Here is a 26,489-nt window from a genome sequence, read left to right on the forward strand (position 1 = left end):
TCATGAGAATATGTGATATACAATATACGTGCATCTATGTGACCGTTAAGTGTGTGACTGTCAAAACACTATCATTAGTTATTAAAGGTAGGATTGTGGTTTTTTAGATTTAGATATCTTGTAAGATAAATTTTCCAAAATATTATTTTTTATCTAAACACTGAAAGCTGTTTTTAGCACTGACTAGTTAGTTGATGATATTATAGAACTACCATTAATAATTATCATGTGATCTTTATTCCATTATTGTGTGACAAAAGCATTTGGTGATATTAAGAAAAAACCATGTATTTTAGAGACAGACATGAAAATCAATACAGATGAAATATTATGATTTAGATTTATTACAAAATAACCCCACCCTGGGGTGGGGGGTGGTGGTACAAGAGTAAAGAGCATGGGAGACGGGCATAAAACCAAGATGGCCAATGTGCTGATATTTGTTACATGTGGGCAACAGATAATCAGGGTTCTTTATGCTAGTTTCTCTACTTGCACATAAATTTGAAGTTTATCATATTTAAAAAATAAAAAAGTTAATTTTAAAATTGTACAGGGAGTGACAAGCACTAATAAGCACTATTTGGAGATTTTTATACAGAATTAAATTCATTAAGCTATCACTGAATAAAGACTAGAAATATCTCACATTAAGAGGATGTCAGTTGATCAGAACTTTCCTTCATATACTTCTGAGTTGTGACTTAAAAAAAAAAACAGAAAACAAGGTAAATATTATCTTCATTACACCATCCAATGTAAAATGCGCCAACATTTTAGATACAGCTAAAGTACTACCAAATATGATGTGTAAGAGTCTTCCGCATTGCAGAGATGTTGAAATGTGAAAATATGGGCATCTTAGAATTGAGAAAATATAGTAAATAGTAGGCCAGACTCAGCCACTGCCTTAGTTCTCTGAGCTGGGATCAGAGGATGTGAACATCTATTAGAGATCTTGTGATGGTAAGATGGAGTTTTATCTTTAAAAAAGAGAAAAGGGGATGAAGACCTGTGAATGACGGTTACTGGCAAGGATAATGATATGGGTGAAATTTCTATTTTGAGAGCACTTATACAGCTGGCACAAAGTTAGGTCCTAGGAGCTGATCGTTGAGATTTACAGTTCCTCTCATGCCCCCGACACTATGGGCCTGTGGCACCCCCCAGTGAGGTAACGAGCAGAGCGGTGAAGCACCAGCTCCATTTGAGAGTGTGTTCTCCTATGACAGATGGTGTTTTTCCTATTAATTGACAGGAGAACTTTGTAGGGTTGGTCAGGTAACCAAGAAGTATATTCAAAGGACCACCGGGCTTTGTTCTTGCCTTGATCCAATTCCATTTTTCTTTTGATGACTGAAATTTTACAAGACTTCCTTCACCCTATTTCATGAAAATTTAATTAGTACTGAGGCAAAGTTTTCTCCTAAAACTATATTTGATTTCAGTTTATTAGCTATAAATTTTTAAAAACTACATTCAAATGTTCATAGGGTCAGTCACTAGTCAGTCTTTTCAAAAAGGAGAGAATTCTAAATAAAATAAATGGTTAGGTCAAAGCTATATGTCTACAAAGAGACAAAACAGCCAAGATAAATAGAAAATATGCAGTTTTAATATGGTACCAACTACTTTACTTTTCAAAGTAGGCTTCTCTTCTCTTCCTTAGCTCTTCTGAAGTAGGATGTGAACCCGATGTCTGTGGGATATCTTGACATCTATTTCTGGAAGTACCTGAAAGCCAAATAAAACACAACAAAAAACAGTTTTATTGACCAAGTCATGACGTGTTTACACTTAGGTGAAGGAGGTTTCAAAAAGTTTTCTTCTCAAAACTATTCTGGACCATTCTGTAAATGTAAGAAAGTCTCTGAAAGGTTCAGGGAAAATCAGAATAAGGTAGTTCAATCTAACCTGTGTCCACTGCAACCACACCTACTACCATTTGTGACACAGTGGACATGAGGTAAGCTCAACGACCGTCTGGTAGGAGAAATAACTAGCACCACACTTGCTTGCTCTTATTAAAAATGAATCTACACTTTTTAAAAATTAATTAATTAATTAATTTGGCTGCATTGAGTCAGCTATGGCACGTGGGATCTTCCTTGCACCATGGGGAATCTTTGCTTGAGGCACACAACCTCTAGTTGCAGCACTTGTGGGCTTAGTTGTTCTGAGACATGTGGGATTTCAGTTCCTTGACTAAGGATTGAAGCCATGTCCCCTGCATTGCAAAGAGGATTCTTAACCAATGTACCACACCAGGGAAGTCCCAGAAATCAATCTACACTTTTGAAGGCACAGAATTCCTAGAAGTAACTTAAAGTGGATGATTGTAAAATAAACCCATTCTGTGTATTCCTCTATTTTCAAACATTTGGGTACTGACACAACTTAAGTATGTTTCTGTGTTCTTACTAAATTATTGCTCCAATCAGATTCTGCATAAATTGTGAAATGACATGGAAAGAAGAGTAAAGTACACAAAAATATCTAAAACTAATAAGGCTGGTGTCTGTCCACCACTGGGCTAACCTAGCAGGACTCTGCTAATCCAAAATGGGCCTGTGCACCATACAGAGTACTCAGATGTGGCCAGGAGGCATGAGCAGTTCAGGATAAAATATAGCATAAAAAGGATAATCTTCATATTAATAGAAACTGAATTTTATTTAGATCCTTAAGGAATTCAGTTGATGAGTAATTTCATTAAAAAGTAAAAGGCAAATTCACATTAGACAGAAACAAAACAACTCCCCCCAAAAAGAAAACCCGTCACACTTTTTAAGTAAGCCCTTTTGAGCAGCGTCCCAGACATTTCCCTCCACTTGGATTCCCTGGGGTGGGAGAGGGATGGGAGTGGGTGGGGGAAGAGGTGTGGTGAGCTAAAAGAGTGACCCCACCAAAGTGAGCTTAAGCTATAAGTTCCACTGCCAGTAAGTTTCAGAGTTTTGTAAAATCAATTTATAGTCTCTGTCCAGACCTTCCTTCATAGCCACTAGAATGCATTTAAACAGCTGGTCTGGGCAAGGGTCCACTAACCTCACAATGATTAGTTCCGTTTAGTACTGTGTTTGCACAATATTATAACCAAACTGAATGACCAGAAATAAAAATATAACTAGTCCTAATATAACACAAGTCATAAAAAGTTATATGTATTAAATAATATCTAAGAAAACAAAGACTGATTATACATAGCTACTGCTTCTGCAGTGACTGTCAAAGAACTTCTACCAATAGCATATTAATTTCCAGAAGAACTAAAAATGATCTAAATCAATTGCTTCAACAACAAATAAAGTAAGTGCTGGAATGTCCATACCCTGCATACTGAGCTGAATGGCCCTGCGGAGATCGGCTTCTTCATCTTCCATGTCAATTTCTTGGCGACTTAGTGCCAGAGCCCTCTGCAAGTCCTCCTCATCCTCGTCTAACATTCCTGTCCCATCATTTACTTCTAAGACGCGTTCTAGATCTGTTTTCTGGACTCTAAAGAATAAAAGCACAAATAGTAACTGCAGACCGTTCTTCTATTTTAGCTATAGAGACATTTATAAACCAAAGATGTTTATGTAAGTTGAAAACATACACTTTTTTTGGGCAGATAACGTCTAATCATACAAAAGTCCTATTGTGATATGAATTTGTGTTGGGAAGTACACTTAAATATTTCAGAGAACTGATTCAAAGTTAAACCAATAAGCTACACTTAAACAGAAAGGTCTAAAAAAACCCCACCAACAATAAGAGGACCACATCTTCAACGTAAGTATGTAAACTTAATTCTTGTAATGAAATACTATCATATACCCAACACTACAAGCCCAGCTTTACCTCTGTTCTTTAAGTTGTGCTAATTCTTCTCCAATAAGTTTTGGTCGATGCATCTGTTGGACCCTGATCATCTGTAGAAGTTGGTCAGCTTCGCAATCTGGCAGATCACCCTTAACAACAAATATAGAGTAACCTAAAAAAAAAAAAGCAAAAATTATCTACAACAGCTAGCAAGCGATTCAAAATTGATTGAAAATGACAGCAGATAGAGGGGCAGCACAACAGCAGGAAGACTGCAGACCAAGGAGTGAGAAAGACCTGGGTCCAAATAACAGTTCTTACACTACCAGTGGGGAGGCCTAGGACAAATTACTTAAGGTCTTTAAGCCTCACTTCCATATATATAAATTTTTTCAATTCGTCTTAGTTGGATCTTTCGTTGAGGCATGTGGGCTTAGCGGCTCGGTTGCGTGTAGGATCTTATTAATAGTTTCCCAACCAGGAATCAAACCCATGTCCCCTTCATTGCAAGGCAAATTCTTAACCACTGGACAACCAAGGAAGTCCCTCTAAGCCTCTTCACCTGTAAAATGGGAATAGCCATCTCACAGAGTGTCTATGACAAGTATTTGAATCTGAAAAGGGCTCTAATTAAGTAAGAACATGGAAACATACCTAATTTGTGCTTAGTAATTTGTGCAGAATCTGACTGGGGCAATAATTAAGAAGCTTCTCTGGTGGCTCGGCTGGTAAAGAATCTGCCTGCAATGTGGGAAACCTGGGTTCGATCCCTGGGTTGGGAAGAGACCCTGGAGAAGGGAACGACTACCCACTCCAGTATTCTGGCCTGGAGAATTCCATGGACTGTATGGGGTTGCAAAGAGTCAGACACGACTGAGCAACTTTACATTCACTTTTCTTGGAAATATACTTAAAACATACTAAAACAGTGCCTGACCAATAGCTTACTCCATAAGGGACAACGGAAAGGCAACGAAAGGACTGAGGAAGGGCAAGGAGTGTGCACTCAGACAGCCCAGGTTTCAGAGCCCTGGCGCTTCTGCTGCCTAGCTGCCTCTCTTGAGCACTTTCCCCTCTATGTCTTGACTTCTCCAACTGTTAGACAGATTACTCTGTACCTTCCGCAGAGCGCGGTTGAGGACACAATCAGAGGATGTGTGTAAAAATCTGCAATACAGGTGAAATGAGCCATCTGTGTAATAGCTGACCCTGACACACACCCTTTCTAACTGAAAACAGGACCTGGAAATTCTAGTCAAGGTGCTGAAGATGTGGTTCATGTTTTGAAAAAATTACATTTGTCCAGTATAATTTTTTAATTAATACAATTCTGGAAAGGTAAAGTTTTCCCAGCTGGCTACTCCATACAATAGCCGAATAAGGGTGGGCTATATGTAAGTCATTTTGATCAATTTTCGTTTTTCTACCATGAATTTTCTTCAACTTTGGTGCTTATTATAGATATTCTTTATGAGCATTAACAGAAAATGAAATTTTAAAAAGGCCTATTAATGGAAAAACTCAAGAGTAAATCATAACACACTTAACACATTTTTTCACAAGGACAAGTATACTCAGAGTTCAGATGGTTGAACAGGTTTTATGCCAGTAAAACTGTTGTCTAGGTTGTGGAGACACTATGTTAGCTCCCCATGCTATTCCATGAACAGCATCATGAAGGGCAGAAACTGCTTTTTACAGAGGTGACACTGTGAGGATCTTGGGTTTTATTCAAGATTAGATTTCATTCTAAGTGTGCTAGGCAGCCACTGAAGGGCTGAAGAGTACAAGTATACCACAATGTGCATTATATTTTAAAAAGACTACTCCAGGCTGCCTTCTCAATGTAATATATAGGAACCAATGTGCAAGAAGAGTGGGGCTTATGAAAATGGAAAGTCTGAGGGACAGCAAGTATGGGGAGAAAAAAAATGAGTCTTTTGTAAACCTATTCAGATTGAAATGCTTTCTGGACTTCTGAGTGGAGATGAGAAAGTTAGGAGTTTGGTGTTTAGGGTAGATGTCTCGGCAAAAGATAAAAGTCTAAGGAATTACTGGCAGATAGACTTTATTTAGAGATGATATTTAAAATAATGGGATGGCATACAGTCAAGAAGTTGTCCAAGACTGACTCTGGGTCACTTCATTAGATAGAGATTAAAGAGTAGGATCCACAAAAGGCATCTGAAAGAAGCAGCCAATATGATATGAAGTAAACTAGAACATAGTGGCTTGGAAGAGTATAGACAGCATTTCAAAAAGGGAAGATATAGTTAGGAACAAAGGTTTTAGGTATAAAAGAAAAGAGATAAAAGTATATAAAATCAAAGACGTTACAACATGATGATCCTACATGTAAACTGAAGAGACCTAGATGACAAGCAACCTAGCAGCAGTAAGCATACCAGCACACAGACTGTGATCTCGCATCACCGTTACTAAAAGGGAAGCAAGTACACAAGACTGAAAATTCTTATTATATGGCCTAAAAAGGGCTTCAAAAGGCTAAAGTGGTCATTTCAAAAGCTTGAGAGTCAAGTTCAAAAGGTTCCCACTCATCCAGGATGTGACAATATTGAGTATCAAAGTAATTACAACAGACTAAAACATATGAATTATGGTTTATTTATTCCGGCTGTGCTGGGTCTTTGTTGCTGCTTGGGCTTTTGTCTGATTTTGGGGAGCAGAGGCTACTCTCTAGTTGTGGTGTGCACACTTCTCATTGCACTGGTTTCTTCTGTTGTGGAGAACCAGCTCTAGAGCATGGGCTATAGTAGTTGTAGCTCATGGGCTCAGAAGTTGTGGTTCCAAGTCTAGACCATAGACTCAAGAGTTGTGGTGAAGAAGAAGAAGGTGAGTGGCTCAGCCGTGTCCGACTCTCTGCGACCCCGTGGACTGTAGCCAGCCAGGCTCCTCTGTCCATGGGATTCTCCAGGCAAGAGTACTGGAGTGGGGGTACACAGGCTTAGTTACCCCACGGCATGTGGGACCTTCCTGGACCAGGGATGGAACCCGTGTCTCCTGCACTGGCAGGTAGATTCTTTACCACTGAGCCACCAGGGGAGCCCTGAACTATGATTTTAATAGATTAGTTTACAATGACAGTACACAAACAAACCAACTGGTTACCTTTGGAGACAAGATACTATGAGCAAATATTTAAAACTGATAAAAGGCAAGAAATATTTATCCTGCTTTTTCTATATGAATTACATACTTCAAGATAACCAAATAGTTGATGAAGGAAAGTCTATTTGTATAGAAGTCCTCCAGCTAATAAATGAAGAAATGATGGAAATCTAATTAATGAAATAACAGACTAGGCATTTATTATTAGCAGCTACCCAAATCACAAAAAGAGAGACAACTGGACATTAAGTGCCACAACATCCATGAAGAGTCTTCTGTCCTCCCAAAATCAACTTAAATCTGATCAAGTCTCTACATCTGAGGACCAGTCTATTGCTCATCAAGGGCTCAGAGGGAAAAAAAAAAAAAAGGATGCAACAAGCAAAATCTAGAATGTGAGAAACAGAACAAATGACCCATTTTCTTCAAAAGAATAAGGAAAAAAATAAAGAGAAGAAACCAATAGATAGGTTGTAGAGACACAGCAATGCAATGCAATCAATGACCCTTATTTCAACCTGGTTTAACTATACTAAAAAAAAAAAAAGGAAGAATCAAAAAGGGGATTAGAGGACTTCACTGGCGGCCCAGCACTAAAGAATTCACCTGTCAATGCAGGGACACGGGTTCAGTCTCTGGTCCAGGAAGACTCCACACGCCATGGGCCGACTGAGCCTGTGCGCCACCACTACTGTGCCCACGTGCCCCGGGGCCTGTGCTCTGCAACAAGGGGAGCCATGCGATGAGAATGGCGTGCACGGTAACTAGAGAGCAGCCCCCACTCGCCACAACCAGCAAAAGCCCGGAAGTAGCAGTGAAGACCCAGCACGTCCAAAAATAAAAAATTAATAAATTTTAAAAGACTACCGAGGAATTAAATTCTTAGGTAGGACGACAAAGAATCTCCTCCCAAGGAGGAGAAAGGGATCCGGGGCGCTCGACGAGGAGATAGGGACAAGTGTTTTTTCCTATATTCCTTTGTCTTAGTCACATAACACTTTTTCCCCCACTTAAACGCTGAGTTGTTATGACACTCTATTTTGCCTAAGACTAACTTTGTTTAGTTTCATTTGCACTCGTCTCACATGCTAGCAAGGTAATGTTCAAAATTCTCCAAGCCAGGTTTCAACAGTATGTGAATCGTGAACTTCCAGATGTTCAAACTGGATTTAGAAAAGGCAGAGAAACCAGAGATCAAATTGCCAACATCCACTGGATCATCGAAAAAGCAAGAGAGTTCCAGAAAAACATCTACTTGTGCCTTATTGACTATGCCAAAGCCTTTGACTGTGTGGATCACAACAAACTGTGGGAAATTCTTAAAGAGATGGGAATACCAGACCACCTGACTTGTATGCAAGGTTTCTCAGATTCCTGAGAAATCTGTATGCAAGTAAGAAGCAACAGTTAGAAGTGGACATGGAACAACAGACTGGTTCCAAATCGGGAAAGGAGTACGTCAAGGCTGTATATTGTCACCCTGCTTACTTAACTTATATGCAGAGTACATCACGTGAAAAGCTGGGCTGGATGAAGCACAAGCTGGAATCAAGATTGCTGGGAGAAATATCAATAACCTCAGATATGCAGATGACATCACTCTTATGGCAGAAAGTGAAGAGGAACAAAAGAGCCTCTTGACGAAAGTGAAAGAAGAAAGTGAAAAAGCTGACTTAAAACAGCATTCAAAAAACCAAGGTCATGGCATCCAGTCCCATCACTTCATGGCAAATAGATGGAGAACAGTGGGAACAGTGACGGTCTTTATTTTTGGGGGCTCCAAAATTACTGCAGATGGGGACTGAAGCCATGAAATTAAAAGACGCTTGCTCCTTGGAAGAAAAGCTATGACCAACCTAGACAGCATATTAAAAGGCAGAGACATTACTTTGGCAACAAAGGTCCATCTAGTCAAAGCTACAGTGTTTCCAGTAGTCATGAATGAATGTGAGAGTTGGACTATAAAGAAAGCTAAGCACCAAAGGATTGATGCTTTTGAACTGTGGTGTTGGAGAAGACTCTTGAGAATCCCTTGGACTGCAAAGAGATCCAACCAGTCAATCCTAAAGGAAAGCAGTCCTGAATATTCATTGAAAAGACTGATACTGAAGCTGAAACTCCAATACTTTGGCCACCTGATGTGAATGACTGATTGGAAAAGATCCTGATGCTGGGAAAGATTGAGGGCAGGAGGAGAAGGGGACAACAGAGGATTAGATGGTTGGATGGCATCACTGACTCGATGGACATGAGTTTGAGCAAGCTCTGAGAGCTGGTGATGGACAGGGAAGCCTGGCGTGCTGCAGTCCATGGGGCTGCAGAGTCGGACACAACTGAGCGACTGAGCTGACTGAAGACTAGTGAGTGGGGCACTCTCTGCCCTCTTCTGCTGTCCATGTCAGAAGCTTTCCCTAACCCTTTTCCACTGTCATAAAACTTTTGCCATAGGAAGCTCTGAGTGCCTGAAGCATCATCACTTCTAAATTCTAAATTCTCTTTTCTAAATTCTCTTCTTTGGAGATAAAAAATAGAACATGCTGTTCACCTAAGCTATCACTGCTCTTAAAAAAAGAAAACAAAAACAAAAACAGGCAATGAGAGATTTGAGTTGACTAGTTGGTGCTATTAAAGAATTGTAATTAAATGTTTATATGTCATTAGAGTATAATGGCTACATGTATATTTTTAAAGAGTCTTTGCTTTTAAAGATTTTAATTTAAAAAATCTACAAAGATGCTAAGATGATGAGTATTTTCTTAGAATAAACTGGAAACAGAAGTGGGTAGGGTATAGGTAAAATAAGACTGGCCATGAGATATTTGCTGAGGTTTGGCCAAAGGTACATGAGGGTCCATCACATTGTTTTCTATACTTTTATACTTGATTGAAACTTTTGATAACAAAATTTTGTTTCATTCTCTTTAAAGGAGGGTATACTAAACTATACTCTCAAAAAAGATGATGTCAAAGCAAGACTGAGAACTGAATACTGGCATTGGCAAATTGGAGGTCATTGGAGGCACTGGGAAGAGGGTTTTCAGTGACAGGTTGGTTATCACAGTGTAACTGGAATGAGTTCGTGCATAGGAGACAATACATTAAAGATGATTCTAAGGAGAAAGTAAAAATGGGAGACAGCTGGAGTTTCCTGGCATTAAAAGCAGCTTTTTCTTTTTAATCAATGGAGAGAAAGAGCTTATTTCTCTACAGTAGGGATAATAAGATAAAAGCGGGAAACCACATAGGAGAGTAGAGCAACAAAAGCAGGAGTAAAGATCCTGAGTACGTGGGAGGAGCTGAGATCTAGCCCCAGAGTGGAGACACTGGAATTGGTTAAGTGCAGGGAACAGCTCACCTGCTCTCGTGGGCTGAAAGCACAGGAGAGAGAGAAGCAGGGTGATGATCTGCCAATAGAAGAATGAGGATGTTCTCTTTTAATTGCTCCTGTTTCCATAGTAGAATATAAAGGATGGCCATAAGCTAGGAGTCAGGAAGTGGGAGGGGATGGTGAGAGGTCTGAAGGGAGAAGCTGTGCAATCATCATCCTGGGAAGTGGTAGGTGAGCTTACTGCAAGAATGTGGTAGGGATATCAAGAAGCACTGAAGGCTCATTTGAAATTTGTGATCCTAAACTTAAAGCAAAATTGATCATATTTTATATTGTATCTTTAACCATGCTCAACTGCTCTGATGGAGAAGGACTGGACAAGTCCAAGACTGGATTTTAACCAGGGTTGGGATTTTTGTCATAAAAGTATGATGGAGAACGAAAGAGAAAGGAGCTGAGAAGCGTAACAGTGTGTTATAGCGATAATCACTGAATGATAATGAATTATAATGGTGATTACAGAAAACAGGTGGGGTAATATGGGAAGTAAGGACCTAAGGGGAATGTTTAGGCTTGTAATATGGTTTAAAGAATGGTTACAAAGGAAAAAACCAGAGAGAATATGGTATAAAGATAGGAGACAATAGTCTAAGAATAGGATGCTTATAATAAGATTTTGAAGGTAGTACAGTTATTAGTAATGGCAAGCAAGAGTGAAAAAAATGATCTTTGAAAGTAAAAAGCAAGAGATTGGATTGGACTGATTTTTGATGTAGAAATCACCAAGAATGATGAAAAGAGCTGAAGTAGAGCCATGATAGTGAGTCAGATCTTAAATCTTCAGTGGAAAAGAAGGAAGATCAGACTTCAAAAGACTGCAAAAGAGCAAGGGGCAGACTTTACTCTAGTGATATATATTTCAAAGGAGCTGCAGTTTTTAGGGAAGAAGATGACCCAAAAGGGGTAAGGATGAACAAGAATACCTAAGCTTCCCCTTGGCTCTGTGGTATATGTGGGGTCTGGAAGACAAAAAAACCATAACATAGAAGGTCTGCAAAGGAATCAGCCTCATCAGGGGAGGGCCAGGTGTCAGCAAGAATGCCAAGAGAGCTGCTGCTACTGCTAAGTCGCTTCAGTGGTGTCCGACTCTGTGCGACCTCATAGACGGCAGCCCACCAGGCTCCCCCGTCCCTGGGATTGTCCAGGCAAGAACACTGGAGTGGGTTGCCATTTCCTTCTCCAATGCGTGAAAGTGAAAAGTGAAAGAGCAGGATGATTCAAATCACAGCCTGAAGCTCACCATGTAAAACAAAGATTATTTTCCTGCCTCTGTCACAAAAGCACTATTGTTATACTTACTTCCAAAGAGATGGTTTTATTTAGCTACGCTTACATCTAAAGAGAAGGTTTTATTCAGCCACACTTCTATTGAGACAGTTGCTACACTCACTTCTAGTGAGATGGTTTAATTTAGCTACTTCAAAAGATAATATAAAGTGTTCAGTCTTTACTTACCTTCCTGTTGTAACTGAGCCAAGAAAAGTGCAAGGTATGTGTCTGATATTAATTCTGGACCCGTCAAAAGAGAATTCAAGTTGAACCACTGGAAGACAAATTGTCAACATTTATGTCAGTGCACATTGTAAGTAATAAGTTTCACATGTTATGAATTGATATAACCCATCTAAACTTAGTAAGACTGCTTAAACACTGGAACATGTCAAATTAAGATTTTTTAAAAGTAATTAAATCATGCTGCTGCTGCTGCTAAGTCGCCCCAGTCGTGTCCAACTCTGTGCGCCCCCAGAGTCGGCAGCCCACCAGGTTCCCCCGTCCCTGGGATTCTCCAGGCAAGAACACTGGAGTGGGTTGCCATTTCTCCAAATGGCATACAATTTTTAAAAACTGAAATAAAATGTTGCAATTTTATCACTATTAAATGTTTTAAAAGTCTGCTTTAAGTCATAAACTTTAAATCCCCCCTTCAAAAAAGAAAAGAAACTGATAGTATTTTAAAGTACCCTTATGTAGCCATAATTAAATCTTTTTCAAAGGAACAGTCCAACAAAACCCTAATCACATTTTATTGATGTGGAAGAAAAATGACAACTATGAAGTTTTCCCACTGCTGATAATTTTGGTCAAAATATTTTAATTGTGAGAAGGCTAGACATTTCCAGGAAGAGAATTTTTAATCACCAACTCATTTTTAAAAGATCACTAAACCACTACTGCATGTAATTAACATTGTTTGTTCACTATTTCATGGGCATCCTAATTTAACCCACAAGATAGAGCAGTTTCAGAAGTTACTGTCAGCACCATCACCAAATGCTTTTTGTGAATTTTACCAGAGATGATAATTATTTTTCTCATCTTTTTTTTATACAGGGGCCTCAGACAAGAGTCTATAGTGAAAAATACAATTTTAATCAAAAATATAAATTAGAACCAAAGATGATAAGCCATAATTTGACATTTCCAGCACTGCCATTCCCTTCTCTAGCAGTTCCCAACCCAGGGATCGAACCCAGGTCTCTTGCATGGCAGGTAGATTCTTTACCATCTGAGCTACCAGGGAAGCTGAGTTTGTCAAAGATAATGTGAAATGTGTAAATTAAATTTTGAAGAACTAAAATTTACAAAATTTCTCAAAATAATAATGTAAGTTTACATGCAAATCAATACAAAGGAATTCCAGACTCTAAGACTTCAGATCTTGAAAGTGAAGAACAGCTGATCATATTTTTATATTTTTAAATAAAACCCCTAGGTTAAACACACTTGGGAGAGTCCTGCCTTGGTTTTTCCCAGGGTTGATTCCTACCTGGGTGGGTCTCTCCTGCACCAAACCACACTTACTTACTTGCTCTCTGCCACCCAGGAGGGATCATTTAAGATGAAGCTGCTTCTAAGCAGCAGACTTAAACTGATAGGGCTTTTGTTTTAGAATTATCTTGTATTGATTTAACTCAATGTACTCTTTCCTAATTTCCTTTTCTGTTTCATACTGGCCTATTTAAAAAAAACAACAACAACAGCTCTATTTAAGTGTACTTGAAATGTAATAGACTGCATATATATTAAGTGTACAATTTGAAGTTTTAACATATGTATATACCCATGAAACCATCACCCACCACCAAGAGAGTGAACATTTTTGTCACTGCCAAGTTTCCCGTGCCCCTTGTAATCCTCCTTATCCATTGCTCCTTGCCTCCCTCATCCAGGCAATCACTGTCATTATAGATAAGTTTACATTTTCTATGCTTTTATATAAATGGAACACTATAATGAGCCCCTGGTGGCTCAGACGTTAAAGAGTCTGCCTGCAGTGTGGGAGAATCAGGTTTGATCCTTGTGTTGGGAGATTCCCTGGAGAAGGAAACTGCAACCCACTCCAGTACTGCCCGGAGAATCTCATGGAGGGAGGAGCTTGGCAGGCTACAGTCCATGGGGTCACAAAGAATCGGATACAACTGAGCAACTTCACTTTCTTCTTTTCTTTTCTATGGTATATAGTACTTTGTGTCTAGTTTCTTTCACTCAGCATAATTAATTGGAGATTCATCCACGCTGTTGCATGTATCAATAATTCATTCTTTTTCATTACATTCATCTGTTTTCAGTAACCCTCTTTCAAAGAGTCAAAATTCTGAGAAAAAGGACATCAAAAATTGTCTCAAAAATGGTATTGGGTATACAAAGACCAATGGTAATTATTTTTAAAAATAACACTTTTGGTACTTTTCTTGATCTTATGAAAACCTTGCTCAAGACACATTCCATTTTTTTTTTTTTTAATAGAAATGATTTATGTAGACCCATGTATTACATGGCATTTTGGAATGTGAATAACCTTGTTAAGCTAAAACAAACATGGCTGAAATTTTTTATTCATACTGGACACTACTTCGGGCTTTGTGACACTGCTATGCTTAACACAAACCTAAGAAAAATAGAAGTTAGCTGACAGAACATCTTTGTCACATAAAAACTTACTTATGTCTAAATATGGCTGTCTTGTCTTAAATAGAGAATTTTACTTATGTCCTATCTATCTAGATTGTAACCAGGCCACAAATACACATTACTGGTGAGTTTCTTCCTCTTTAAGGCACCAATCCCTTACACTTTACTTGCAAATGAGGTACAGAATGAGAAAAAAGACAGGCAAGGAGGGGAAGAGTTACCTGTTTTCCTAATTTTCTAACTGTAAACCAGTGTTCTTTATAGTTGCATATAAATGATCTTTCATTTCTAGAAACAGGAAAAAGCACATATGCAATATTAAGCTGAAATATTAGAATCATATTCATTTAGTTTGTCAATTAGAAAATACTATACAAGACCTATGATGACTTAGGCTTATTATTACAGTTTTTAAGAATCACTGATTTTTTAAGAATTACAAAACAGTATAAATCTCTGTGGAGATTAGTGATGCCATACAAAAACAACGGCACCACACCCCATTCAAGGATCAGCTCTGCACTGCCACACGTGGAGGGGTCAGGGAGACAGATGTTCACAGACAGCCCCGAAAGGCAAACCAGGAACACCTGAGGGGATAAAATGGGGACTATCACAACAAAAGCAGGCCAGACTTATTTTTCCCCTTTAAAAAAGTATAAATTTAAAAATCAAATATAGGAAAAGCAAAATAATCTTACATGGGATCAATCCTGAGCCTCTGGTACTCTGGACTGTTAAACAGGATTAGTTCTAAACCCCAAACTTTCAAGGCATTGCTTATAACCTGTTAAAAAAAAAAATTTTTTTTTTTTTTAAATTCCAAATAAGTAGTGTTAAGGCATGTTAGTTGTAGAAACAATTTTAGTTCATAGATAAATTTCCTCAGGAGGCTACAGGTTTTAAAGTGCACATGTATGTGTGTATGTGTGTATGTGTGTGTGTATGTACATGTAGATATATCACTATATACATCAAATATCCATAAATAACAATATAGACATAACATTTAAAAGAGCACCTTTTACACCAAGTTTCTGGAATTGTATGAGAACCATACAATTCCTAGATAGAACTGCCTCCAAAATCTAGATGTATATTCTATCCAGTTAGTGCTACTCTTAAAGCAAGTCCATTGCATTCATTTGGCTGCTATGAGTCCTGCTTTAGAAAACTGACAGTCAACTTACTATACGGAATAATGATAATTTTACATCTATTAAAATGAGTTATTTCTGAGGATTTAAACTGAAGTTTTCATCAAGTCTAAACTTCTTTTATCGTGGGTTTGTGATTTGTAGGAAACCAAAAGATACACCTGATTATTTCAAACTGAGGAGGAAAAAAAAGGAAAATTTTTGAAAATTCACCACCTACCCTCCAAGGTATCCAACAAAGCAGCAAGTGAAGCAGGCATGAGTATAGACAAAAAGTGAATGATCTGTGCCCACTGCACAAACAGGAAATGGCAAGCGCTGAGCCATTCAGGCCCCTGCTCTGGGCCCGTTACCTGTAACAGCAGGTAATGGCAGCTGTTACCTGTAACCATCCACAGTGAAGCCCTGGCTGGACATGCTGGTGACCAAGGAGTCCAGGAGGACGGAACAGGGGGCACATACAGAGATATCTGCAGGTCCCCCAAGAGAGGTTCTAAAGAACTCTGGATACACCACACAGGTGTTAGGAATGGAATGAAAGATCCACAGATGAAAGAATCAGTCTCCCGAGTATCATATATATATTCACCCACAGAACTCAAGCGGAGCGATAAGTTCAAAAAAAGGGAAAAGACAAAAGCCACAGACCATAATGAAGGAATCCAATCCTGGTAGGCTGATTTAAATGCAAGGTTAGCAAAGGGTTCCCCTTTGTCCATGGGATTTCCCAGGCAAGAATACTGGAGTGGGTTGTCATTTCCTTCTCCAGGAGATCTTCCTGACCCAGGGAGCAAACCTGCGTCTCCTTCATTGGCAGGCAGATTCTCTACTGCTGATCCATGAGGGAAGCCTTTGAAATACTGTGACTTACTGGAATTACAGTTATTAGCACACAGATTCAAATTACCAACCTCCTTTGAAAAAGGAAGGCCTTCTCTAAAATGAAGAGAATTTGAACATGTCCTAATTTTCATGTTTATCTATATAGAAAACCAGTATTCTAAAGGATAATCGTATACTCTTATACTGAGTGTACTGGAGGAACTTCTGACGGTCACATCAATAAAGTGACTATGAAAGTCTGTGAAAAGCACACCCTGAACTCAGTGCCTGGGATATAAACAACACTTAGCACATGCTTGTGACTACTTACTTGAATGGAGAAAAAGCCACTGTCATCCATATTTCCAGAAGGCTGCTGTTGAATTTGGAGAGGTGGTGGGGCGGGGATTAAGGGTTGGGAGAGAAGAGTAAAGTGTCATTAGTGTGTGTATTTAAAATAACATCTTGTGCATTCCCATCTACAAAGCCGAGAGCTGGGTTATAATTAACAAGTCAGATCCCCATTGGAAGAGCAGCTCATCCCTTTCTAAACAGTACCCACATTTTTTAAGAAGCGTGATTTAGTGAGTTTAAAATCGGTACCTGCAAAAATGTGCGATAGTCTTCGCTAGTAACTCCTCCTTCTGCCATTCTCATCCTCTCTTCCTCATCTAGCTGATGTGCGATTGAAGATAATTCCACAGGGCTGAAGTATTCTCCTTGCAGGAGGTTATTCAAGCAATGTTGAGCACAAAGTGAGCCTTCTTGCTAACATTTCCAAAAGAAAAAATTCAAATGTGATTTGTAAAATAGATTTGTACAGTATCTTCTCCAAAGAGATATGTAATCATTAACTTCTTAACACAGCCAAACCAAACAGTTTTAGCTTTAGAAACCATGAATAACCCAGGTATGGGTGTTTCCACTTGCTAACATTTATTTTATAATTCTACCACTAATGTAACTACAATTATATGATCAATTATATGGTCAAAAACAATGATTTATATTAAACAAACATCATCTATATCAAATCTTATATTTTACTAAAAATTACAATAAACATTTAGCCTCCCTCATTTTCAGTAGCTAAAATAAATTCACTTTTGGACATTCCATGGTAAATTACTAATGCTGAAAAGAACATTTAATCCCTAGAACATTTGTTCTTTCAATAAGATTTAAATGTTCGTTCATGGGATGTTTATGTACTCCATTTAATGAGTACATTTAAATGTTCGTTCATGGAATTTCAAATCCATGAACAGATGAATCTCAAGAACTGACACAGTAAGACAAATTCTGTTCCATGTTTATGGAGACTTGTAGCTACAAAAAAAATGAGGTTCTCTTAAAGAAAGATAAGGTACACACTGAGGTGGAATGAGCAAGACTGTCCAGAACATCATGCCTGGAGCTCACTTCTAGACAAGGCAGCAACGAGACTGCATCCAAGCTCAGGTTTCCATGGGATCACTGGCTTCCTGTTATGGGGGTGGGAAGAATACAACTTTCCACAAGCCCCAGGGTCTTCGGGCACTGGCAACTGGCTTTCTCACACAACTGGCACCCAAACCTAAACCCAGGCTACCCTCAACTAAGCAACCTGAGTATCACCCTTCTCCCCTCAACAATGCTGCTCTCCTGTTTCCCTATAAGGGAGACTCATGCGTGGATGCAGTCCCTCCCCGTGCACCCAGCGCCAGGTTGGACTCCAAGGGATAATGACAGTTGGGAGAATACCTTCTCCTGCTAAAAACCCTGATGCTCGAAGTTATCCATTTCCCTAGAAAAGTCTATTCTTTAACCCGGCCTGTCTGACATCCTGCAATTTATTCTGAGCTATGTCACACAACAGATCTGACCCCAAAGACCAACACCATGCAAGACACATCTTTTTCCTGATTTAATTTTCTGGGAACAAAATTCAGGAATGCAGCACTGAGACAGTCTGAGTGTGAGCTAGGGGGCTGAGACAAGTTTATCTTCTTATTTTGGTACTGAATAAACAGCGTGAACTTAAAGAAGGCACTATCTACCCCTCAAATCATAGCTACGATGGTGAGAGAAGACTTGTCTGCACCTCTTTTTCCTTCTACTGTGTGTCTACTACCAGAAAGCACCTCCCACCGAATAACATGTAGGTTGGAGGGAAAGACCCTGATGCTAGGAAAGACTGAAGGCGGAAGGAGAAGAGGACGACAAAGGATTATATGGTTGGATGGCATCACTGACTCAATGGGCATGAGTTTGAGCAAGCTCCAGGAGCTGATGATGGACAGGGAGGCCTGGTGTGCTGCAGTCCATGGGGTCACAAAGAGTCGGACACAACTGAGTGACGGAACTGAACTGAACTGAACAGATGTCCTACTTATATTCTATTGAAAAATGGGCAAGACAAGCAAGTACTCACAAGAGGATAGCCAATGGATTAAAAAACACAAAAGGGGGCTCACCTTCATTTTAACTATGAGAGGAATGCATATTAATGTTAACAGTATGTTATTACTACACACTCCAGAATGACTAAAATGTTGGAGAGGATTAGAGACATCAAAACTGTTCCATACTACTGACAAAAGTATAAATTAGTATAACCACTTTGGAAAACTATCTGGAGTATCTACTACAACTTAACATCTACCAACCCTATGATCTAGCAATTCCACCATTAGGTACATAGCATAAGCAACAGAAATGCATACAGAGGTACATCAAAAGACAACTACCCAAATGCAAATGCTCCTCACAGTAGAATGGCTAAAATGTGCTATATTCACAAAGAAATACGATACAACAACATACTGTGTAACAGTGAGTTGCTCAGTTACAACCGGATTCTTTGTAAGCCCATGGATTGTAGCCCACCAGGCTCCTCAGTCTGTGGAATTCTCCAGGCAAGAATACTGGAGTGGGTTGCCATTTCCTCCTCCAGGGGATCTTCCTGACCCAGGGATTGAACCCGGGTCTATCTGCATTGCAGGCAGATTCTTTACCATCTGAGACATCAAGGAAGCCCTATTATATTGGCCACCAAACTGCAAATTACTCAAAGGCTCCTCCCAGGAGAACGGCTAAAACGTGTTACATTCACAAAGAAATACTATATAACAACATATTATGTAACAAGGAGTTAACTACATAACAATACTATATAATAATGAGTTAACCACAACTACCTGCAACAAAATGGGTAACTCAATCAGTGTTAAGCACCAGACTTGACTCAAAAGAGTATACTCTATATGATTCCATTTACAAAATCTCAAAACAGGCAAAACTGATTAACCAATGATGTTAGAAATCAGGATAGAGATTACCCTTGCAGGGGTGGAGGGAGCCGTGGTATCCTGGAAGAGGACACAGGGGGCTTATAGGATGCAGGTAAATGTTCTATTACTTGATGTAAATATTATTTACACACGTGTCCATTTCATGAGAATTCATTGAGCTATGGCCCTACATGTGTTATCCTTAATAAAAAATTCAAATAACAAAATAACAAAAAAGTCTCTATTAAGATACGCTATTTCACTTCAAGAGCTACCTAATTCAGTGACCAGATACTACCAACAGCAGAGGTGGTATTCAAACCCAGGCAGAGTTTGTACTATTATCACTTCCTTAAGCCACTTATTTGGAACTTGGTGATTCTTAAACCTCAAATAGCCTGAAGACGGTTAGGAAAGAGTCTCTCTCTCACACACACAACCAAAACATCATGAATGTCATAAAGTCAAAGCTCAGCATCTTTCCAGTATTTTCACTAATTTTAAAAACAACCCCAACAAGTTCGGTTATCATTCTCAGTTGTAAATGCATAAAAGTATCAATTCAGATGGCACAAAAATAACCTCACCGAGAGCAGTCAGCAATAGAAGTGATAAAGACAGAAAGCAGGTACCAGACACCACCACCGCCTCCCCCCCCTCCACCCCTCCACCGCCAAAAAAAATCCAAACAACAACAAAAAACCAGTACTAGGTGGCCATGTAGCATTAGGGTTTAAGTTAGGGACTGGCAAACTCTAGCCCTTGGGCCATATTCACTCTGTGCCAGTAGCTAAGAAATGATTTTCACATTTTTAGATGGTTGGGAAAGCATACAGATACACACACGAATATGTGAGAACATAAATGACTTGGAAAGTCTAAAATATTTACAGAAAAACTGTTTAGATAAACAGCACCATATCATCTTAGATGCTCAAGGAACACTCTTCATTCATTTAGATTTTTATTGAGCACCTACTATGTGCCAGATACTGGGGACATATCAATAAACAACTCTTGAGTTTACATTTCAACTTACTAAAGGGCACTCAAAGTGACAACTCTGAAAATGGGGAAATCAGAACTCCAAGAGGAAGTGACTACGAAGTTCTCTGCAGGTAGACATCCCTACATGCACAGATTCCTATCAGCCACAGTTGGTTCTCTGGCTCTATATGAGGAGCAGGGGAAGGGAGTGCTCTGGAAAATGTCATATTGAGCTCAAACATCCCCAAAATGGCCTCTGTAGAAGATGGGCAACAGGTCCTATGATTATAGGTGCTTTCCCTACCTCTGAACAATGCCTGAAGAACTTGAAGAGTCTTCATTTGCTAAGCACATGTAAGATGATGAGGGTAAATGTGTTCTTGAAGAGTGTTTAAATCTATATTCAGGCTAATAATTCAGGGTGACTTCTCTAAGTTTAGCGGATTTTCATTAGGCTAGTGTCCAACTTCTTCTGATACTATAATTAAGCAGTTACCTCCACTGCAATTTATCCAGACTAGGTACCAATCAATATTGTTTTTTTTTTTTTTTAAATACACTGCATGGTCCTCAAAAAGTGATGTGGAAAAATTTAAAGTTTTCATTGGGAAACATCTGATCCTACACCAAAGCTTCTGAAATTAGTCATAAAAATATGTCCACTCAAGGTTCTTTTCATCCAATCTCCTTAGCCAAGCAACTAAATTTCTTGTCCAAGATTCATATACGTCAGTCAACTGAAAAGATTAGTGATAACCAAACACTGAGTCCTTCCTCATCCACCAAAAAAAAAAAAAAAAAAAACCAAAACCAAAAACTTTCTGAAATGTTTTCTATAAAGAAAAGCATTCCATAACAATTTGTTTGAATTTATACTGCACTTCCTTTGTCTCTTATTGCTTTGATTGCTGTGTGTGTGCATTTTAAAATGGATATATACGTATTTAACAAAACAAAACCTCTTTGCTCCTACTAAATAACAGCCTCAGCAGCAACTCGTTCCAAACATGAAACTACTATGAAGTAAGATACGTGTTTAAGCCGACCTGAGGAAGGTTTCATTCACACTCAAATGAAATGGTAATTGTATGCGAAAAAAGACGAGTTTATCCACATGCCACAAACATTAATCTTCAAGTGCATAGTCATGGAAGAATCAAAGCACGATGGGTTTGGCAGACAACAACAACATTATTCCTGCCCATCCTTAATACCTAACAAGAAAGCTGGCCTCCTGATCTGGAAAGATGCCACTACCGAAAGAAACGAAACCCAAACATCTCCTAACAGAAACTCTTGTGACGACTTCCCAGTGCAGAGGCGCACCGGGTTTCCCACTTCACTTCGCTGAAGTGTCACGCCCTCCATGGGACGAGCCAAGGTCCCAGCCTCGGGAGGCTTACGGACCCAGTGCAGGACAAGGATCTAAGGGTATGGGAGATTCCAATACAGAACTGAGGAGACCAGAGAAGGAAAAGTTAATTCTTCCAAGGACCAGGACTGGCAGAGTCGGGTGAAGTTGGGAAGGATAGAGGGAGATGTCCAAGAGGTGATTAGCTAGGATGTGGGGAGACGGAGAGAGGGAGACAGGAGAAGAAATCCCACGGAAAGTGGAGGGGAAGCGCTGAAGCCATCCCCTCTCTCGTGCCCGGAGGCGCCCCCGGGCCGGCGCGGCCCTTATCCCCTCCCGGCTTCCTAAATATCCCCGGACCGGGTCTCCTCCGGATCCTCGGGCACGGGCCTTGGGGTGCAATGGGGACATCGGTGAAGCTCCCCTCGCGGGGAAGCTCCTCCCGCCGGCGAAATCTGGATGGGGGCCTCTCGGGCCCCACCCAGCTCCCCTGGAGGTGGTGTTGCCGCGCCCCACGCCCGCCACCACGCCGCGGACAGCTCCCCACCGAACGTGGACACTCACTTTTTCGTGGAAGATGGACTCCATGTTTATTTGTCTGGAGCCAACGGCCCCCGCGCCGAACCACCCCCTCCAGCTCCGCCCCCGGCCCCACCCCTCCGCCCCCGCCCCGCCCCACCACGGTCCGCCCTGCCCACGTGCCTCATGTAGACCAATCATCCACGAGAATGCGAGTCACGTGGAGCGACGAGGCGTGAACGCTGGGCGGCAAATGAGGGGCACGTGACCTTCGTAGCGCATCCTAGCATCCCTGGGATATCCCCGCAAGCTGGGGAGTGCTGCAGCGCCGCCTGCCGTATGGAGGATCATCTCCCCTTCCCACCCATTGTGATGGATTCTTAAGCTTCTGGGGATTTGTTTTGAATAAGGATCACTGAGGTTCTATGTTCTTTTTGTTTTCTACTTATACTTTGTATTTGTATTGTGTTTATCATATCTGCTTACGGTAATTTAATATCTTTCTCCTTCCCCACAGAAATTCTCATTGCATCTCTCAATACCGACCACGTGTGTGAAAATGAGAGTTATTATTTACACAGGACTTACTGCCAGGTGGGCACTCTTGGAAGTGCTTTGCATATGTTAAGAAATTTAATACAGCAAACTTTGATGTAGGCATTATTATCCCTATTTTACACACGGGGAAAGTGAGTCATGAAGATAGTACAGCACAACTAGAAAGTCCAGACACCTTGTTACTAGATGTAAGTGTTCTGGCCCTGAAGCAGAAGCATAGAATTGAGGGAGGTGAAAAGCCCAGTATAGTGGTGGGGGAAGCTGAAGGAGCAGGATAAGAGCAGGTCTTGTTCCCTGAAACCAGGTTAAGGAAGGTTTGCCTTTTTTTTTTTTTTTTTTTTAATTAAATCTTCTCCTTGGCACCACAGGCATGTAGGACCTTAGTTCCCAGGTGAGGGATTGAACCCAATTCCCCTGCATTGGAAGCATGGAGTCTTAACCACTAGACCACCAAGGAAGCCCTAGGAAGGTATGCTTTTTACAGGCAATGGGGAGCTATAAAAAGATTTTACAAGGAGGTGAGACACACTCAGATTTGTGTTTTAGAATGATCAGTTTGGCCAATGCAGAGAGCCATTACTGTCAGAGGAATCCTGGGAGAGGTGACAGTGTTTGGACTAGCATCATAACTTAGTGATAGAGAGAGACCGTTTTGAGAGATAATTAGCAAGTGAGACTGAAAATATGAAAGTGTACCACTCTTTGTGACCCGTGCACTGTAGCCTGTCAGGCTCCTCTGTCCATGGAATCCTCCAGGCAAGACTATTGGCATGGGGAGCCATTCCCTTCTTCAGGGGATCTTCTAGATCCAGGACTCGAACCCTATGTCTCCAGTACTGTAGGCAAATTCTTTACCATCTAAGCCACCAAGTAGGGAGACTCAATCAAACTTGGTGGGAGAGTGGGGATGAGAGAGAGAGAAGTGTTAGGGTCAGACTTCTGGGTTTCTGCCCTAGGTAGCCACTGTGGCAGGAAGGATATTCACTGAGATGGGGAATAATTGGGAGGAGAAACTTTGGGGAAGAGAAAAAGACAAAGAATTTATGCTTTGCAGATATTGGTTGAATGTGAAATATCTATGAGATATTCAGTGTTGAGGTGGATGGATGGATAGATATGTTGTTGGCTGTAGAATGGGGAGTTGTTGGCATAAAAAAAGGGAACTGAAACCCCAAAAGTGAATATAATCATCTTGGGGGAAAGGAAGAAACTGGGAAGCGGATTTAGCAGAGCCCTAAGGGTAGAGAAGGAATAGCTAAGGAGGGAGGAAAGCAGGAGGGTGTAATGTTATGGAAGACCTAGAAAGGAAATGTTTCAAAGAGCAGTTAGTGTCATTTGCTGTCCAGAAGTCCAGCAGCATAGGGACTTATAAGAACCCACTAAATTGTGTTGCTACAGAGACCATTGGTGACCTTGGTGAGTCCATGTCCAAGGGGCAATGGGAGGGAAGGAAATGAAACTCCTCTTGACGACCAGGTGCTCAAGTGAAGGATTTGGTTATCATTTGTCATGTGTCTCTGCATGTACAGTCCACAGTCTTGTATTGGAAATAGTGTTCTTAAGAAATTGTAGCCTAGCTGGGGAAACAAATCATGGTCTCAGGAAGTGAAAAAGAATATGCAAACAGGTTTTTCTGTTTTTTTTTTTTTTTTTGAAAGAAAATGTATGTCTGTGTAGAGAAATATGTTTTGTTTTTATTTTTTCATGTATATGCATTATAGAACTGTGAAAGAATATACAGAAAACTCAGAGGTTACATGTTTGAGTGGGAAAGGGGCTAGGCAAATGGTGGTAAAAGTGAGATGTATTGTATTGTATACAATTGTATTTTATTATATGCAATTTTGGTCTTGATTTTTTAAAATATTTGTTTACTTGACTGTACCTGGTCTTGGTTGTGGCCTGTGGGACCTTCAGTTGTGGCCTGTGGGATCTAATTCCCAGACCAGGGATCAAACCTGGGCCCCCTGCGTTAGGAGCACAGAGTCTTAGCCGCTGGACCACTAGGGAAGTTCCTAGTCTTGATTTTTGAGTTAATTAATGTATTACTAATTCAGAAAAATATGTAGTTGTGTTCATTTCATATTTTGTAGCAAATTACCACAAACTTGGTGACTTAAAACAAAAATTTATTCTCATTGTCCTTGTGGCCAGAAAACTGAACCCAAGGTGTCAGCAGGGCCCTGCTGTTTCTGAAGCCTCTAGTGACAAGTCCTTTCTTGCTTGTTTCAGCGTCTGGAAGCTCCTGGTGTTCCTTAGCTTGTGACAACCTAACTCCAATTTCTGCCTCTGTCTTCACATGGCCTTCTTCTTTCTGTGTCTCTTTGTGACCTCTCCTCTTATAAAACACTGATCATTGAATTTAGGTTCCCCTGTAATCCAAGGTAATTTCGAGTAGATATCCTTAACTAAATATATTGGCAACGACTCTATTTCCAAATAATGTCTTTGGTTCTGGATGGATTTGAGTTTTGGAGGATCATGATTAAACTCTACTGGAATGAACTGCTTGTGTGTGTGTGCTCAGTCCTTTTCAGTCATATCTGACTCTGCGACCCTATGGACTGTAGCCTGTCCATGGGATTCTCCAGGCAAGAATACTGGAGTGGTTTGCCATGCTCTCCTCCAGGGGATCTTCCCCACCCAGGGATCGAACCCACCTTTCTTATGTCTCCTGCACTGGGAGGAGGTTTCTTTACCACTAGCACCACCTGGGAAGCCAGATTAATTCCTTACTGGAATGTATTAATAAACTTTCCCAAATGACTATATAGATTTGTTCAAATCCTTGGCATATAGAACAGTATCTGGCAATATTTAGTAATGTTGAATTACTAATAATAATTTCATTAGGCTTTCCCTACATATTGAGCATGTGATTAATAGCAAGCAGCGTAAAATGAAAAGATCAGTGCCTGGAAGTCAGAATTCAAGTTGTGGGGTTGGTTTTGCCACTAAAGCCTTGTGTGATTTGGATATTAGATTTGTTACATTTCCTATCTGATAACTCCACTCAATATTTGGCATATCCCAAATTTGACCTTCATAAGATAACTCATATTGTTCATCAAAATTGAGAGATCACACTCTCCAGGAAGTGTTCCCTCCTCTTCAACTAATGAAGTCCCTGTCCCTGTTCTGAGCTCTTGTGTGTGCCTATATCCTATGTGGTACCTTTTATACAGTATCATAATAGTTGGTTTGACCATATGTTTTCACTAATACTCTGTAAATGGCAGGTGCATTGCATGCTCAGTTATGCCTGACTCTTTGCAACCTATGGCCTGTAGCCTACCAGGCTTCTCTATCTATGGGATTCTCCAGGCAAGAATACTGGAGTGGATTGCCATTTCCTTCTCTAGGGGATCTTCCCCACCCAGGGATTGAACCCGGATCTCCTGCATCTCCTTGCATTGGCAGGCCACCACTGTACCTGGCACCTGCCTGCTTTAAAACTCTCATTACAATATACAGGACTAATTTATATGCTCCTGAATGATCACCTTTTGAAGGTCAGAGGAGTCTTACTCTTTTTATCAGGGTTGGTGCAAAGTAGTGAATAAATGCAAGCATTTTGGGGGGTACAAAGTATT

General features: G+C 40.2%; 1 protein-coding gene across 2 annotated transcripts in view; it reads right to left on the reverse strand.

Annotated features, from left to right (window-relative positions):
- ATXN3 (ataxin 3) overlaps window positions 1-22,462 on the reverse strand; it is a 44,231-nt gene extending 21,769 nt beyond the window's left edge. The window contains exons 1-10 of one of the 2 annotated variants that reach the window (XM_065906119.1): window positions 22,384-22,462; window positions 16,813-16,977; window positions 16,541-16,585; window positions 14,932-15,017; window positions 14,452-14,518; window positions 11,774-11,861; window positions 3,841-3,973; window positions 3,329-3,495; window positions 1,638-1,734; window positions 327-703 (exon numbers count right to left, since the gene is read on the reverse strand). In XM_065906119.1, coding sequence (XP_065762191.1) covers window positions 670-703; window positions 1,638-1,734; window positions 3,329-3,495; window positions 3,841-3,973; window positions 11,774-11,861; window positions 14,452-14,518; window positions 14,932-15,017; window positions 16,541-16,585; window positions 16,813-16,977; window positions 22,384-22,407 — 906 coding nt within the window. In that variant the 5' untranslated portion in view covers window positions 22,408-22,462 and the 3' untranslated portion in view covers window positions 327-669. Of the gene's footprint in view, window positions 1-326; window positions 704-1,637; window positions 1,735-3,328; window positions 3,496-3,840; window positions 3,974-11,773; window positions 11,862-14,451; window positions 14,519-14,931; window positions 15,018-16,540; window positions 16,586-16,812; window positions 16,978-22,383 lie in introns of those variants that run through there. The other variant, XM_065906118.1, reaches the window with a different exon arrangement.
- Between the last annotated feature and the right edge of the window lie 4,027 nt (window positions 22,463-26,489).

The sequence above is a fragment of the Muntiacus reevesi genome, chromosome 15, assembly GCF_963930625.1.
Source record: "Muntiacus reevesi chromosome 15, mMunRee1.1, whole genome shotgun sequence".
Lineage (NCBI taxonomy): Eukaryota > Metazoa > Chordata > Mammalia > Artiodactyla > Cervidae > Muntiacus > Muntiacus reevesi.